Source organism: Megalops cyprinoides, chromosome 9, assembly GCF_013368585.1.
Source record: "Megalops cyprinoides isolate fMegCyp1 chromosome 9, fMegCyp1.pri, whole genome shotgun sequence".
NCBI lineage: Eukaryota > Metazoa > Chordata > Actinopteri > Elopiformes > Megalopidae > Megalops > Megalops cyprinoides.
Window position 1 is genome coordinate 365904 of NC_050591.1, and position 17645 is coordinate 383548.

The 17645-nt window shown below is 44.9% G+C and overlaps 1 protein-coding gene across 1 annotated transcript in view; it reads left to right on the forward strand.

Annotated features, from left to right (window-relative positions):
- The first annotated feature begins 2872 nt into the window (after positions 1 to 2872).
- The window catches only part of atm (ATM serine/threonine kinase), a 55395-nt gene continuing 40622 nt past the window's right edge, over positions 2873 to 17645 (forward strand). Inside the window, 26 exon segments of the mRNA XM_036536654.1 lie at positions 2873 to 2951; positions 3503 to 3616; positions 3711 to 3832; positions 4066 to 4211; positions 4326 to 4490; positions 6979 to 7144; positions 8557 to 8795; positions 9240 to 9409; positions 9685 to 9854; positions 10066 to 10437; positions 10974 to 11180; positions 11410 to 11511; positions 11623 to 11857; positions 12222 to 12353; positions 12479 to 12604; positions 12697 to 12786; positions 13386 to 13578; positions 14134 to 14327; positions 14638 to 14720; positions 14986 to 15153; positions 15373 to 15448; positions 15795 to 15925; positions 16043 to 16175; positions 16271 to 16441; positions 17054 to 17211; positions 17372 to 17615. Coding sequence (XP_036392547.1) covers positions 3545 to 3616; positions 3711 to 3832; positions 4066 to 4211; positions 4326 to 4490; positions 6979 to 7144; positions 8557 to 8795; positions 9240 to 9409; positions 9685 to 9854; positions 10066 to 10437; positions 10974 to 11180; positions 11410 to 11511; positions 11623 to 11857; positions 12222 to 12353; positions 12479 to 12604; positions 12697 to 12786; positions 13386 to 13578; positions 14134 to 14327; positions 14638 to 14720; positions 14986 to 15153; positions 15373 to 15448; positions 15795 to 15925; positions 16043 to 16175; positions 16271 to 16441; positions 17054 to 17211; positions 17372 to 17615 — 4065 coding nt within the window. The 5' untranslated portion in view covers positions 2873 to 2951; positions 3503 to 3544.

Consider the following 17645-nt stretch of genomic DNA (forward strand, 5'->3'; position numbering starts at 1 on the left):
GGGTAAAAACATCAGACAGTACATAACAAGAAATACATATACATTTGCTGTATATTATACAGGTAATATTTCGAATACAAGTACAGATTCAAAGTGTATCACGCATGAAAACTCTAGAGGTAGTAAAGTGTAAGACTGATAAACACAAAGAAACTGGTCATCAAAATTCTTTAAAAAGTTCTCACAAGGGTTAACACAATAATAGGGTACACACGTCTCATTGGGGGAAAGTGAGGTTTCAGAAAAGGGAGGGACATCGGACAATACATAAGGATTACATGACATTTGCTGTGTATTATACGGGTAACAGTAAAAGGACAATCGCGGATACCAAGTGTATCGCACATAAACATGGGGGGAATAAACAAGAATGATGAACATTGATGTTGCCCTGCTTACACTATTCATTAAAATGAATTTTGGCTACATGAGGAAAGTGTGAAGCTTTCCATGTATTTTTCACTTGGGCAATGCTTTGTTTCTGAGTTTCCCTTTGTATATAATCTTTAACCAGGTTCAAAGCTGCATTACAAACCTTTAGTAAAGGTAGGTCATACTTCTTGAACACCAATAGGTTCCTAGCTTTTCATAAAGACTCTTTAATACAGTTGACTATTGCCCACCACCTAGCGTATTGGTCGTGGTTGGCTTGTGGGTTCGTTACTCCATACACGATGAAAAATTTGTTGGTTGGAGGGCAATGTATGCTGGCCAACCAGCTTTCAAATTCTAACCACTCAGATGTGTTCGACAGACTCGTCTTCAAAACAACCTTTTCTCACACACTTACTATTGGGGGTACATCCCCGTTTCTTTAGAAATAAACGGGTGGGTAGGCAGTCGTGGGCTATCTGCCAGGCCAGATCCTTATGTTTGTTAAAAAGGTAGGCGTTGTTGATGTTTTTTCCAGGCTGCTACACAGTCCCTCTCTTTTAAAACGCCAACATGTGTCAATTTGTTCTTATCTGGTGACAATACATTTTCAATTTGCTTTCTAGATCATTTTTCTTTAAGTGTAGCTGAGGCTTTATGTTTCTTCAAAAATGGTTTAACTACATTGTAAATGGCTTGTCAGTCACTCGCTTCACGCACGACTTTCCGACGAACTCCCTTGTTCCTACAACCTCAGCCTCGTTTTCGCGCATAAAATATTCAAAATGTCCGCCATGTGAAAAAAAAAAAACAATGGCTGCATCCGAATACTCAGTATGCATTAACTCCGGTTAAAAACGTACTACCCAACCGAGAGTGCGAGCGAGTAGTAAGGACACAATTCGGACGTCACGCCGTCATCTCACTTGACCTTTGACCTCTGATGATTACATGTTTACATGTTTTTAAAATCAGTCTGCTTTACTCAGCTGACTGTCAACCTGAGGTAAAACAAAAAGCTAACGTTAAGTAACAAGCCAATTGATTTGTTAACTTAACCAAGTTGACTGCATCGCCGTCTTCTTTCTCTTCCCCCCCCACCCCCCCCCCCCCAAGAAATTCTTCTTCGGTTATTCGGGCTCCAGCTGACTTATGGGATAGCGTAGCGTAGTACGTTTGCATACTTCGGATGTAGTAGGTCATCGGGGTACAGTTCGACTACTATTAAATGCCTACTGAGTATTCGGACACCCTACCGACTGTGACGTACTGCTTTTTGCGTACTATGATAGTATGGAAGTATGGGTATTCCGATGCAGCCGCAACAACACTGCTTGTCTAAAGTTTTCGGCAATAACTTCCGGGAAAATGACGACTGTTTTCTACCAAAATAAGAGTGCATAAGGACAAAAGCAAAGCTGTGCTTGTCTGCTCATTTAAATTTTGGAAGGCGTACACAGTTAAGTTCCTGTTCTTTAACAAATTCTTTATTTGTTCAGGAAACAGCCCTTTCTATAATTAATTATTCTGAGTATCCCTAGTGCCAAAACAAATGTATTCCTGATGGATAGAGACTTTTGTATAAGATAAGACACACATTACTGTATGGCATTTTTATATTTAACTCTGTTCTAGTATTTTATAAACATTTTCAAAATTCATAATGTCTTTACTGTCCATGGCATAGTGTTTAACGTAAATTTGTCTTTCATCTGTAATGCATGCTTGAATATGATTGGTAGTGCATTTCTCATGCAAATTTATTCAATACACACTTTGTTCTCACACTTTGGAAGTGGCTCAAGTAAGAATATTTGCTAAATGACAAAATGTCAATGTAATCTAAATCTCGTGTTGTGAGTTAAGTAGCACTTAACATGGCATATATGTAATCAATCTTTGTTAAATAGCAATATTATAATTATTATTTTAATATGTTAATTACAGCAGCTCCTAATTCAAACCTTCCACATGACCCTTCACAGTCTTTTTATTAGATTGAAAACAGAGTAAAAGGTTTTTAATGTTCAAGGGTTAGTAGTCTTTGGAGCAAAGGAGTAAATGGTGTGTTGAATCTAACAATATGGAGGAATTTCCCTTTTACAGCTTATTGATACAGATTTGGCCATTGCATCTTATTTTTTGCTCAAAAGTAAGTATGCTCTTAATAGGAGACCTACATACAAACACTGAATTTTTACTTTTGAACATTATCCTCTTAATTTCTTACAAAGAAAATATTAATGAGCCCCCTTGTAGACAATGAAATTTTCTGAATATAGAAGGCTTGCAGATAAGATTGCATTTAATCTCATTTGTGTAGCCTGGGAGAACAGGGGGTTGGACACATCCCCATGGAACCCTTCTATTTAAAACCAATTCATCAGATTAAATCCATCTGCTCTCGTGAGCCTAAGCAATGTCCACTTTTATTTTGAAAAACCGCAACCGGAAGCGACGAAAAAAAATCTTAGCTTGGTGGCACTGGAATGAACCGGAGCCATGTGGATGGCTTTAGAATGAACAAACTGGCATTCGGACTGCAGTGAGCGTCATTCCAGTCGGGAGTGCAAAACAAAGTAGGTGAATAAACAAATATCGACACAAACATGTAAAACGGATTACATTTAATTTCTTAACCATCTAACTGACAGTGATATTTGCAAAATATAAATATCATGCTGAATTAGCTGGGAAGGTGTCTGGCCAGCTAACTCTCTAAGTACATCCGTAGCTAACAAGATAGAGATAAGTCTTTAAAAACTATTTTCATGCCCAACAGTTATCTGTCTCGCTAGGTAGTTACGTGGGCATGTCACGGAACACGGAAAACCCTAGCTAGCCAGCTGCCCCCCTAGCGCTTTGCGCCAAAGCTTTGTAGCTAGTTATAGGCAAGCAAATTACGATAACTAGCTAGCTATCCCTCAGATTAGTTATTTGGCTAACCCAACCCATCTTTATTTTTCATCAAAGCGTTTAGTCTTATAGCTAACTATGGATACATATTTGTCAAAGATAGAGGTAAATGTTGAGTTTTTATTACTTTGAGTAATAAATGGCTAAACTACTACTTCAGCTAAATTGGAAAGTCTTAATTTCCTTTTATTTGTTTGAAATTTGATCGGAAAAGCTAACGTGCTGGACAGTGCTGAGCTGCCCGCTACTGTAAAACATGAGCCTCGTGCTTCACGAGCTGCTGCTGTGCTGCCGCGGGCTGGAAAATGAGAAGGCCACGGAGAGGAAGGTAAAGTCGTACTCATATCCGAAAAGCATGGTCCTGTACCGCCGTTACCCGACCACCTACGATTAACATAAACGATGTGCACGCATCCGTCCAGAAAGAAGTGGATCGATTCAGGCGCCTCATCCGAACGCCCGAAACCGTGGAGGAACTGGATCGCATCTCAGGAAACAGAGCTTCCAAAGGCTCAAAGCAACTTACCTGGGATGCCGTTTTCAGGTATTTGAAGTTAGCTTGTTCTAATGGAGGGCCAGGCCTCCATTAGACAAGCTAGCCCTGTACTTGCAAGGACCGGACATAATTGGCGCCGAGCAGTGTTTTAATGGAAATAAGATCATTCGGGTGTGTTTTCTGACTCCAGATGACAGGCAGTCATTGTCCTTTACAAGCTGCTAAAGTTTAGTACAATTTGTATGTGACGGACACTTATATGCATTTTTCTGTGTCGGGAGGTTTCTGCAGCGATACCTCCACAAGGAAACGGAGTTGCTGCAGTCGGGGAAAGCCAACGTGTCGGCCACCACGCAAGCCAACCGCCATAAAAAGATGCAGGAGATCAGTAGCCTCGTCAAGTACTTCATCCGCTGCGCAAACAAGCGTAAGGGCTCCTTGCTTTGCCGCGCGTCCAGCGACTGCGCGTCCCAGGACCGCAGGCTGTTTCGGCTTGGGGAATCCATGACTGGAATTGACGTTTTTCCCGTCGTTGTGTCAGGGGGCCCCCGGCTGAAGTGTGCAGAACTTCTCTCCCACGTTGTGGACGTCCTCAGCGGCTCGTTCAGCTGCAGTGCCTATGGTGAAGACTACAGTAGCATCCTGCTGAGAGATATCCTGTCCGTCCGCAAGTACTGGTGTGAGATCACGCTGCAGCAGTGGCACGGTCAGTAGTTCTTATAAACTTGTTCACTCGTGGATAAGACTAAGATCTTTGCGAAACATTGTAGGGTGTTAGTAAAGTGTAGTAGTTAAAGGTTGTGGGTTCACATCCTCTGTGGGGCTTGCACCCTGAGCTGAAAGATCTACAACATGTAGGCTAAGTCATAAGCTGTGAATGCATAATATGTGAGAGAGCAGAATATGAAAGAAATATGAATGTCACCAATGTGGAACATGGAGTACCACATTCAGTCCCTTTAGTAAAATGATTGTGTGAAGCGTTTTTTGGAAGGAAGAATTTGAGAAAAGCAATATATAAAATAAATGTATAATAACAGCAGGGCTCCAGACTAACTTTTTTTACCAGGAGCACTGTAGCCCCTAACTGAAATTTTTGGAGCGCAAGCAGAAAATTTAGGGGCGCACATCATAAATCGATTTGCAGCACAATTATTCACATGTCCCCCATTTTAACTGTAATAAATACAGAAACTACAATGTGCTGTTACCAGTGTCACATTTTAATTGAAATGGTGCTTTTTCAATCATGTTTACAGAATGTAGTCAGAATGAGGTATGTGGTCAGAGAAGAACCTCAACTTAACAAATGTACACAAAGAAATATCTGTTCAGTGACCTTCCTGTCATTACAGTACAAAAAGCAACTAAACAAATACATTAAATGCAACCATGAGGTAGGTGATCACTGTTCATTAACTTTACTGCATTTACTGCACTGCTTACTTTACAGCACATCCAGGGCTCCAGACTAACTTTTTCCTCTATCAACACTGGTGCTCCTTACTGAAAATTTTAGAAGCACCAGCATAAAATTTAGGCACACCACTTAAATTGACATGCAACACAACAGATTGGTTTTTTTTTCATCTTAACTGTACTTCTGATAAATTGTTTGGTAATAAACAGACAATTTACAGAAATAGCATTGTGCTGTTTTATTTTAAAGGAAAAAGTCAGAAAGTGAAGTGATTTAAGAGAAAAAAGTTAAATGGTTCTTTTTTAAAAGATAAACACCAAATAATAAATTTACAAATGTGAACACAGGGCTCCAGACTAACTTTTCCACTGGTAGCACTTTCTCAGTTGGTCGCACCAGCACATGATTTGGTCGCACCCTTTTTTTTGGTGCAGCGTGGTATTAATCAATGACCTTGCGCGCTGATGAATAGTTGTCTTAATTTGCATACCCTAGTTTTGCACTGATGCACAAAGATTGACCTTGACTCGAGACTTGATATTTGCAAAATATTTTAATCTGAACATTGTTTCCCTCGTACCGCAACCACGGGTACTGCGTTAGCCATTGTGGTTGAAAGTAGTACTTTTTCTCCTTCACTGGCTCAGTTGGTCTCTCCCTGCCTGCACCTGCACTCTCATCAGTTGCGTCTGAGTCGGGACCTCTCGCTGGCTCTCTCTCTCCACCAGTCTCCTCCTCTATCTCCTCATTTTTTTTTAACCAATTCGCATGTACGGTCACACCGGTGTGATTAGTCATTTAGCGCGTATGCTAAAACCGGTGCGATTAGAACACGAGACTGGAAAAATTCTAGCTAATTCTAGCTTTGAGGAAACAGCGATTTAACATTAAAAATCATAGCAAATGCGGCGGTGAAAACTATGAGAAGCTTAACGCTAGTGAAAAAACAACGAACCGTGTCAGGTTACGCGTGCTACATAGCATAAAATAAGTTACGTACATTTACATTTATTCATTTGGCAGACGCTTTTATCCAAAGCGACTTAAGGTTACAGTTCTTTACAATGTTATCCATTTATATAGCTGGATATTTACTGAGGCAACTGTGGGTTCAGTACCTTGCCCAAGGGTACAGCAGCAGTGTCCCAGCGGGGATTGAACCGGCAACCTTTCGGTTACAAGTCCTGCTCCTTAACCACTATGCTACACTGCCGCCCGCTACTTGCTAAAGGATTAAAATAATCAGCTATAGACCGCTTCATCTTTGCAACAGGATAACAGCTAAATGGATCGTTTCGCACGTTTCATCATCAGTGCGTGTGTACAGGCAGGGAGAGTGCAGGTAGGGAGAGACCGACTAAGCCAGTGAAGAAAAAGTACTACTTTCAACCACAATGGCTAACGCAGTACCCGTGCGGGAAAGGCACCAAAATGATAATCATGCACTCGCACGAATGCGACCACGTGAAATTTTAACTTGCACACTCTCAAAAAATGTTCGCATATGTGCGCATATTTGCAAGTCGCACTGGTGTGCCTAATTATAAAATTGAAATGGTCGCAGTCTGGAGCCCTGAATAGTAATTTATTCATAATTTCTTAACCATGGCATTTTTGGAGATGAACATTGTCTATGTATGTACATTAAGGCAAACATAGAAGGGGAAGAGTTCCCCTTGGCCGGCAGTCTTCAGTCATCTTAATGCCATATTCACAGGTTGTAATGCACTCCATCAGTTCTTGTGTTTAGTGTGACCATTGTCTCCTCCTCCAGACCTGTTGGATCTGTACTGCAGCCTCTTCACCAGCGCCTCTAGGGCCATCAACCGCGTGCTTCTGAGCCGGATCATCCACACCGTGGTACAGGGCTGCTGCCTCCAGACAGAGGGGCTCACCCACACACTCTTTAGCTTCTTCTCCCGTGCCCTGATCAATGCCAGGTACCAGGAACTGCCTCCCCCATTATTTTACATCCTATGCAAGCGTATTTTTAATTACCTTCCTTTACCCAAGCATTCTCAGTGTTGCAAAGAATCCAGGGATGCACTGAATGTGAATTTCTGGGCTGATGCCGATACCGATGTTTTTTTTTGGTTTGTTTATTTTGTTTTTGTTGTTTATTCCCCCTTTTATGCCAGGGAGACAAAGTTATCTTCATTATAAAAATATAACAGTTTTAAAGTCTTTCAGCCCCTCCTCACACTATCTTTGAATGAGCACAAATTCAATCATACAAATTTATGAAACAACGTAACTAGCTAGTTAAGTTTATTGTTTTGTTTGTATTGTAGGTAGCTAGCTAACTAGATTTGTTTTTGTAAGGTGGTATTTGTACTTTTCAGGTGAATATGCAAGTAGCTAGCTAGCTAATTTGGCTTTCAGGGACTTTGCTAGCTATCAAACCAATACAGCTTCATCAAGTCTCTTTTGAACAAACAGTTAATTTTAACATTCGTACTGCAAGCCAAGGTATTGACTTCTGATCTTAAGTACCGTTTGCTAGCTAGCTAGCAATTTAACGTTAGTTAGCTAACTAGCTAGCGTTAAGTGCGCCAGGTCATTCATTCATTAGTGGGTATAACTTTAAATCCAGCAACTATATCTCTTTTGAATTCTTTTATGGATCTTTGCTGACCCATCTGGCCATATTTGTTTTATTTCTTCAAAATTAGATACAGACACACATCAAACTTTTGGTCCACTTTGCCACAGATGCTGACTGAAGAGTTACCCTGCTCCCACCCTGAGCGTGACATAAGAGCAAAATTCACCATGTGAATAAGGCTAATTATAGTACCACCTATTGGATCTTCTCCGAATCTGCAGCTGGGTAGGCTACTGGTGTCCCGAGTCAGACCCCAAAAAACCAACACAACATTTAGCCAGCACAAAATTGATGCGACACAACAGATAAACATCGGCCACTGCCATTGGTGAATGTCATCTTATTTGCCAATAGGTTGATGGCAGTCAACAAGGCGAATATCGGCCAATACTGATGTATGGCCGATAAATTGGTGCATCCCTAAAACAATCTACTATGGTGTTACAAGTATGATCATGTTTTTTCTACAGTTTTAATTATACACTGTGTTTATCAGTATTTATGCTGTTCATTGGGCTGCAACGTGTGTGTCAGGTAAAGGTTTATTGAGCTGAACTGACAGTGTGTGAGTTATGGTGAAGTTACTGACCCTGAATTGTACTAGCTGTATAATTGGACGCCATGGAAAACGTAGGTTGTGCAGGCCAAGCTTGTTGATGGTGTAACAATGTGATCAACTGCATGCAGTGTCATGACCACACCCCCATCACCCCTCCCTCGGCTGTGCGTGTCATTTGCGGCCTGCAGGCAGGAGAGGCACCTGGCCGTGCTGGAGCACCTGGTCTCTGCCCTGAACATCTTCTTGAGGGCTTCGGCCATGAACTGCCGAGTGCAGGTGTGTCGTCTGGGGGAGGAACTTCTCCCATCCATCCTCTACGTCTGGGCACAGATGCGGCCCAGCCCCACCCTCAAGGAGGAGATTGTCGAGTTCTTCAACTTGCAGCTGCGTGCCCACCACCCCAAAGGGGCAAAGACGCAGGCCACAGGTGATGATAATGTTAATAATTATAATAATGATCTTACCATGCTCAGTACTGTTTTGCTGCTCAGTATTAAATATAATACAATGATATACAAAGGCAATATAACAGTAGATATAACAAGGAATTGTCAAGTACATATAACATAGCAAAAAACTAGTTTTGTGCATGTTCAGCCAACACTTACTGGGGTTCACTTTTAAATTTGTTTTGTTTTTCTGGAATACTTGAAAATAATTTCAAGATCCAGTCTGATGCACATGTGAAGCATGTTAATGCTCTAAAGAACAGCCCTAGGTGCTCTCTAAGCCTCATACAATGATTCATTGGGTCATTCAAACGTGTGATTGGCCGATGTGCCCAACTCTGAAGTACTATTGGCTCTGTGGCTCAATGTGGCCTAAGTGAATCTTGCTGTTTGTTAATGCCTGATCCACTCTGCCGGTGCAGGTGCCCATGCCGAGGACTGGGCAAAGTGGCAGAGGCTCCAGTACAACCTCTACGACGCCCTGGTGAGTGAGATCAGCCAGATCGGAAGCCGGGGGAAGTATGTGACGGGCTCACGCCACATTGCCGTCAAGGAGAACCTGATAGAGCTCACTGCGGACATCTGTCACCAGGTGATGATGACATAGGGATCCTACACACGTGCACTGTCGCTTGCTCTCAGCCTTATCACACAGTCTGCCTGTCTATGCTGACAATGCAAAAGCTCACAGCAGGAGTGTCTGCAGGGGAGATCTTGAGTTTGTAGTTGTTGTTACAAGTCTTAAATGCTTAGCCAGAGCCGATGATTGAACGGGAGCTTGCATCGTCAGTTCTTCTGGGACCAGAAATAGATTCTTTTGTTATTGTTTCCTTCAGTTCTGCTCAGCTCCTGTTGTTCAACTTTCAGCTCTTCAGTCAAGACACGCAGGTGCTGGACGTGACTCAGGCCCATCTGAGGGGGGCACCACAAGACAGCCTACAGGGGACCCCCAGCAAGCGCAGGCGGATTGAGCTGGGGTGGGAGGTCATTCGAGACCGCCTGCAGCCATGCCAGAGCGACTTCGACATCATACCATGGTGAGGCTTGAGAAATGGGACTCACATATACTCAACTGTTTACAGTCAAATCTTGCAAATTTTTTTTTTTTTTCAAAATTCAAAATTTAAAATTTCAATACCATTAACAAAATATTGGTTGCTGTATATGATTTTAAGATGTACCAGGAAGTGGTGAAATGGGGGGAGTGTTGTTACATGTTGTGAGTGTTGGCTGATCTCCTTTCTGCAGGTTGCAGATCACCTCTGTTCTGGCGTCTAAATATCCGGCCATGCTCCAGGGGCCAGAGCTGGTGCCTCTCTTGTCGGTGCTGTGCCAGCTGCTGACAGAGCAGAGGAGGGGTGAGAGGGGGCCCTATGTGCTGAGGTGCCTGCAGGAGGTGGCCCGCTGCCAAGCCCTGAGCCCCGAGCTCAGTCGTGCCCACGTGCCGGAGCTGCGGAAGCTCTGGATGCGTCTGTGGGGCCTGGCCGTACGTGGGGTCAGCTCCCCACAGACTGAGGCCTTCAGCCTGGACCTTCTGTGTACCATCCTCCAGGGGGCACTGATTCCAATCGACAGGGACTTCTGGAGGCTCTTCTCTGGGTCGACCTGCAAGCCCTCCAGGTGAGTAGCCACAGGTTGTGGCGTCACGAAGTTTGGTGGCTAGTGCACTGGATCCTGAACCAGAGGATCATGGGGTCGGGTCCAAATCCAAGTTGCCACAACATTTGCTCCTTGTAGAAATCCAACTGTATAAGTCGGTCATAAATGTGTTATGCTCCAAGTATTGTACTTTTCTCTGCAACATTTGGTATTTTTTGCAGTTGAATGTGACAGGACAGTGGCGCTTGTTTATTTTAAATTACATTATATTACATTATTGTGATCTAGCAGACACTCTTATCCAGAGTGACTTACAATTTTATCTGTTTTTACTGCTGGAGGGAACTGTGTTTTAAGTACCTTACCCAAGGGTATGGCAGCAGTGCCCTAGCGAGGAATTGAACTAGCAATGTTTCGTTTGTGAGCACTGCTCCTTACTACTACGCTGCACTGTTGTCACATTATTTTAAAGACTGATCCAGCGACCGTAGTATTTTTGCTTCTTGTGGCATCACGTGTGACCTCTGTGCAATCCTGGCTGGCTTTGTGCCCTGCAGCGCAGCTGCTCTGTGCCTGTCCCAGGTCCTGCTGAAGTGCACTATTCCCAAAACCCTGGAGAGCACCCTGGACTGGGCAGTGGGTGCGGGGCCAGGGGAAGCAGGTGAGCAGCCCAGCCTGAAGGAGGCCATCGTCGGCTGGCTGCTGATGAACGAGCAGGGAGAGGAGATGGACGAGAGCTCCAAACCGCACCTCATCCTCTGCAGGTGGGCAGGAGTTCCACACATTCACCCATGCGACTATGGGACACATCAGCAACTTGACAAGTTTCTTTTCACCACACTTTGAAAGAAAACATTAGAATGCGAATATGTTTCAATATGTTACAATATGTTATATTGCTCCTATATTTTCTCCAGCTGTACTGTGTTGATTTAAACCAAATTGGTAAGCAGATCGTCAACTCAGTGTTTTTCCCTCTAATTTGCCCTACAGGGATTTTCCATACCTCCTGGTTCCCAAAATCCTGGTTTCTTTGATGCTGAAAGACACTAGGGCTGGCATGCTGTTTCTGCAAGGTTTGCTACCCCCAGAGAGGTGAGGGAATGCTCTTGTGGGCACAGAACGGGCAAATCTTCTGTTAGTAAGAGTAACACTTATATCCTGAGGTTTAACAGTCTTCCTCACTGTCTCTCTGTCCCTCTAAAGCCTCCTACCAAGAGAAGGCCCCCTATCAGAGGCTAAGGATGCCCTCTCTGAAATTGAAGACCTGTACCTGCAATTCACCTTTGACGATAGACCTCCCTACTCCTCGGCGAAAGAGGAGGGGGTGGTGATGCCTCCTGTGGATACACGGTTCACAGTTGTGCAGGCACTGAGGGACTGCGTGGAGCAGAACCTCCTCTCTGTGGCTGACCACTTGCTCAGCTGCTACTCTCCTGATGTGAGTCCATTTTCGGGTGATTAGTGGGAGAGGAGCTGAGCTGTGAACAGTATGTTTGTCAACAGCCATGCATTTAACTGAGATAAGTGTGGACAGGCAGCTCCTGTTCTGCTTGAAGGTGCCTTGCTTATCATCTACTTGTATAAAGGGAAATGCCTGCTCCATGCAGATTCACTGGGTGAATTATCCGCTGATTTTGGTTGGGATTTGTGCATATATTATCTCAGTTTAGACTATAGTTGTCTCTGAAATGGCTGCCACATGGAATGTAAATTAAGCAATGAGAGAATAGACTATTTCCGTATTTCTTTGAGCATGATAAAGTGTCGATAAAGTTGTGTCGCTTGGATTCTGTGCCCCCCAGTCTCAGACAACGCCTCCAGAGTGTCTGGTCCGTGGTGCCAGCCTCCTCACCAGCGTTTTGGCAGGGTATGTGAATGCTGGACTTCTCACCGAAGAAGAGGCTTGCAAGTCCCCACTCTTCCAAAAAGCCAAGGTGGGGTGTTTGACACTCTCAGTTGATTCTATGTATCCTCTAAGCATTGCCTTTTAACGGTTGTGCTCAGAACGTGTTTCAGTTCAGCATGCATTTAGAGGGGGGAATGCCTCTCGATTTCTTAGTGTTTGGCCCAGCTGATCAGTGAGTATGTCTCCACGGTGAAGAGCAAGACAGCGGAGGACTCAGCACTTTCTGTGCTGAGGGGCGTCATGCAGCTGTGTGTGATCTGCATCCACAGAGGGACCAAGGTCAGACAGGCTGCCAGTCTTCATCGTCATCATTGTCATTGTCATCACCCTCAGTGTTATAGAGAATTACACGTGTCTCCTCTCTGCCACAGGAGAGCATTAATTTGACCTCCTGTAACCTCTTCTTGAGAGTTCTGCCATCCAGATTGCTGAGTGAGCTGTCCGAAATTGGCAAAGTCATGGTGAGTCTCTCTGCTAAGAAGCTGGAGCAACAACTCTGGGATTCTGGGATTAACGAAATCCTATCACTCAACATAAACCACTGTCCAATCAGATGCTACAGTGACAGAAAAACACTGCCCCCCCCCCCCCCCCCCCCAATCCTTGCTTCCAAGTCGTTTAGATTCTTTAAGTGAATCTTTGAGAGATCTGATTGGGCATTCCATGTGAAATGAATTTGACCCCTCTGTGATCCTCTAGGGTTACAACCAGGCATTTGGAATGTACGACTCAGATATGTATTGTAAATTATTTTTTAAGATGTGGTTAGTCTATGGAGTCTAGTCTTTCCCTGTCTGGGCTTGTGGAATGGAATACCATCTAACATGGCTGGACCCCCTGCTGGGACACTGCTGCTCTACTGTTGGGCAAGGTACTCAACCCAGAATTGCCCCAGTAAACACCCTGCTATATAAGTGGATAACATGGTTATATATCTTAGAGGCTTATATAATTAACAGGTCTAACATCAAGAGTCAAGTCTCTTGACTTGACTTATGATGTAAGACCTGTAAATTATGTAAGCCTCTAAAATGGCTGGAGTCTTATGTGTAATACCCAGCTGGTAAACTCCTGCAAACGAGGCAGCATGGTGGTGGAGGACAACCACATGGAGGAAGACCTAGACATGACGAGGACGCAGGCAGACAACCAGGAGGAAGTCGACCTTTTTGATGACGGCACCGAGGGACAGGCCAGCGCCAGCAGAGACAGGCAACAGAATGCTGACAATAGCGACACTCTGTCTGGCACAGGTACCATACACATGTACAAAATAGCCATAACTGCAGGGGTCCTGTGTAGCTAAGTGGTTAAGGCACCTGCCTTGAGAGCATGCTGAGCTCTATGGCCCAGGTTTGATCCCAGCTGTGTCATGAGCTTACAATGACTGGGAGTCCACAGGGGCAGAGCAAATTGACTTCATTCCACTGGAGATCGGGTAGATAGGAGTCACTCATTACACCGCTCTAAGGCACCCTGTGACTCATGAGGTACCTGCAGGCTTCTCAGATGACGTCAGTGAAGTCATGCCCTCGAACAGACAGTAGTGCACTGGGTAACTGGCAGTGTGAAAAGCAGCTGTGGCTGGTGTGTGAATCTACTGGAAGATTTGCTACACCCCTGTTCTGCTGCATAGATGCAGTGATCGTCATGGTGAGAGACAAGCCTAATGTATATTGAATTGCAAATTCCAGGAAGAGATCTTCATGAAGATGTAGAAGGGATAAAAAATAAGAATAAGTAGTTACAAAGAGAATATACTGTCCAGCGTCACTTGCATGCTCTACATGCCATTCTATTCCCCACAGCCATCAGGAGCACATTGTCCGAGGAGCTCTTGGCCAAGCAGGATGTGGCCCTCCTGTCAGTGTTGGAGTTCCTCTGTCTGTGTGGCTGCTCAGACTTCGTCCACGGGCTGTCCTTCAAACCCACCGATGTCCGGAGGCGGCTGCTGCTCCTCATCGACCACATTGACTGTGCCAAGCCGCTGAACCTGCGCCTGGTGAGAGCACTGCATGATGGGTATTATGCAAATACAAATCCACCACCAAGCAAGTGGATTGGTCATGCTGCTTGCCTTTTCTGTTCTAAGATTTTCAAGTTTCCTCACGAGCAAAGATAAATCATAAAATCATATAATTCACAAAGCCTTGTTTATGTATCTTGTATGTAAACTGCAGAACATTTCATGAAAAACAAATGCAGTTTCTGGATTGCTCTGTGCCAATTCATTTTGTTTAGAAGAATCTTTGAGAGGCAAAGTCAAATATAAGGTGATTGATTTGATTTATGAACTCTCTCTTTTGTGTTAGTACCTCACCCTGCTGAAGAAGCTACCTGCAGGGGACATGTGTTTGACAGCAGAAGAGTTCGACTCTCTCTTGAGTCCCCTGGCGTAAGGGTGTTTCCATCTCCATCTGTACCACAGTGCATAGATTAAGATGACTTTCATTTTGTGTGAACCATTCATTCTGTAACCACAGTTCAAACCATTATTTATTTGGTTGCATCACAGTGCACTTTAAAAAGCATATAAGTTAAGGGACCTATAGCTACTAAGCAGCTTTCATTGTTGTTGCCCTGGTTCAGAGGTTTTTCTGAATTGACCATGTACCCTTGTGTGAATGATGCTGAGTGTTAGTGTGTTGTGTGGCTGACAGGGATTTGTGCTCCCTGTACCGACAAGACCAGGAAGTCTGTGCCGCCATCCTGATGGGCCTGCTCCCCTCCATTCGCGGGCTGGGCGGAGCCCAGGAGCAGGACTCGAACCCAGCCGAAGACCTGACACATGTGCGGGGTGTGCTGCTCAAAGTGATCTCCGGCTTCTGGTGAGCTCTGCGGGCAACATTGCTGCTGTGTGAATCTGGCAGATGACCAGGAAGTCATTTCATTGTTGTACTCTTATAAACCTGTAAAAAGAATAAACGCAAATGGTATTTTGAAGCATTTAGTGTCAGTGATCAGTATGGGTTTATTTTGAGAACGGCCAGTTTTTGTTACATTTGTAGCATTTGCTCCAAATTTTTGAACGTCTTTTTTTTCCCCAGCATCCTCGGCAGGACGGGAAAATGTACAGCTTCCGTGAGGGCGGCCTTGGTGCATTGTCTGGTGGCTCTTCTGGAGGTAACTTACAGGGGTGCACGTGACAGAGAGTGGAGCTGCAGCGTTGTGTTGTGGTTGAAGAAGTGGGCTTGTTAAGAGGTTGCAGGTTTGATTCTGAGGTGGGGCACAGTTGACGAGATGTATAAATGGAACGTGTAAAATAAAGTCTTTGAAGGCTGCCTGAACGAGGATGTCTAATAAGTAATAGTAAATAATGACGGGAAGCATTTGAAGGAAATGGCTGCACCTTTGTGGCTGTGCGACATGAAGGAGGAGTTTTGCGAAAGAAGATGTGTTGAGCTTTACATCATGCGATCTTCTCTGCCCCTGCTCTGTCTCTGCATACGCACACACTTCGCTCTGACAGGTGGACCCACGCTGCAAGTGGGCGGTCCTCACGCTGCGAGAGGATGAGCTCCCAGCATCTGTGGTCCTGCCCTGCCACCTGGCTGATGCCCACCACCATGTCCGCATGCTGGCTGCCATGATGGTTGACAGGTAAGCGCCGTCCTAGGGCATGCCCGACACCTGGTTGCAGATATGACTGCTTACGTAAAACCGTTTGCCTGTGTCTTGTCCATTTTTTGCTGTGGTTTTCCTGGATTTCTTTCACAGACTATTCCAGGAGATGACTCCAAATGGCACAGAGAAGACGACTAAGAGGAAAAGGAAGATGCTTTCCCTCAGGGCTCAGCAGACAGCTTTCGAGAATGTCTACCTGAAAGCTCAGGAGGGCATGGTGGTCCAGGTAAGTTCCAGATAGATGGAGACACATGCATTTAGCTCTGGCCCTGCTGTATCATCGCAGTGTCCCCGCCCCACTCTTTCCCGTGTGTCTCGCAGAGAGGCAGTGTGACGGAGGATCACCAGGATGAGATATCCAACCGCAGGGCCACGCTGCTGAAGGCCATCTCTGTGGTGATGTGCTGCAGCCCTGTCTGCGAGAAGCAGGCCCTCTTTGCCCTCTTCCAGTCCTACAGGGAGAATGACATTGACCTGCAGCTCATTAAGAAGGCAAGTGCAAGAGCCCTCCCTGACCTCACATTTTACATTTCATGACATTACGTACATTTATTCATTTAGCAGACGCTTTTATCCAAAGGGACTTACATAGGTTACAGTTCTTTACGATGTTATCCATTTATACAGCTGGATATTTACTGAGGCAATTGTGGGTTAAGTACCTTCCCAAGGGTACAGTAGCAGTGTCCCAGCGGGGATCGAACCGGCAACCTTTCGGTTACGGGTCCTGCTCCTTAACCACTATGCTACACTGCTGCCCCACGTATTATCCTCTTATCTAGAGTGAATGCAATTTTTACATTTTATCCATTTATACAGCTGGATATTTACTGAAGCAATTAGGGTTAAGAATCTCACCCAAGGGTGCAACAGCATTGACCTTCCTGGGAATTGAACCAGTAACCCTTGGGTTATGAGGCTTACATAGCTTGCTTTACACTTGAGGATACACTGAAGTAATTTAGTCTCGCTGCTTCAGTGTTACAAATTTGGAGCCCCGTTGGGGATTTAACCCTGGAATTACTTTGTGAGTTTTTAAACCTGGTTGGAATTGAGCCCATTTGTGGACCCCATCAAAACGAGGTTGTGGTCATGGCCCCACAGGTTCTGGAGAGTGTGTCCAGGACGCTGAGCTACAGGAGTGCAGTGAGCTTTGTGACCTCTCACCTGCACTACCTGGTCACTGAGTGGCTGCGCCAGTACTCCCTGGAGTCCTTCCCCTACACTCTGCTGAGCCATGCCTCAATCCAGGACTTCTACAGGTAACTACCTGTGTGTGTGGAAAAAACAAACCAGAACCACAAATGTTAAGACATTTTTTAAAATATTCTGGGGAACATGAGGTTTGTCATGAAATGAAGTCACAAAGAGATCGCCAAAGTGTCACTGTGTCCTACGTCTCACGTGACGCCCTTGTCCCAGGTCATCATACCACGTCCTCGTCCCACACCTGGTGTACCTGGACAGCTTTGAGCAGGTGAAGGCCATGGGAGCACAACTAGGCAGGGACTGGAAGCAACTTCTGGCAGACTGCTTCCCCAAGATCATGGTGAACATCCTGCCCTACTTCACTTTGTCTGGCCAGGACACCCTGGTGGCTCAGCAGAGGGAGAAAGCCCACAGGGTGTATGACTTGCTGAAGGACAGCAGCTGCCTGGGCAAGCAGGTGGGGGCGAGGGCCGAGGGGTAGGTGGGA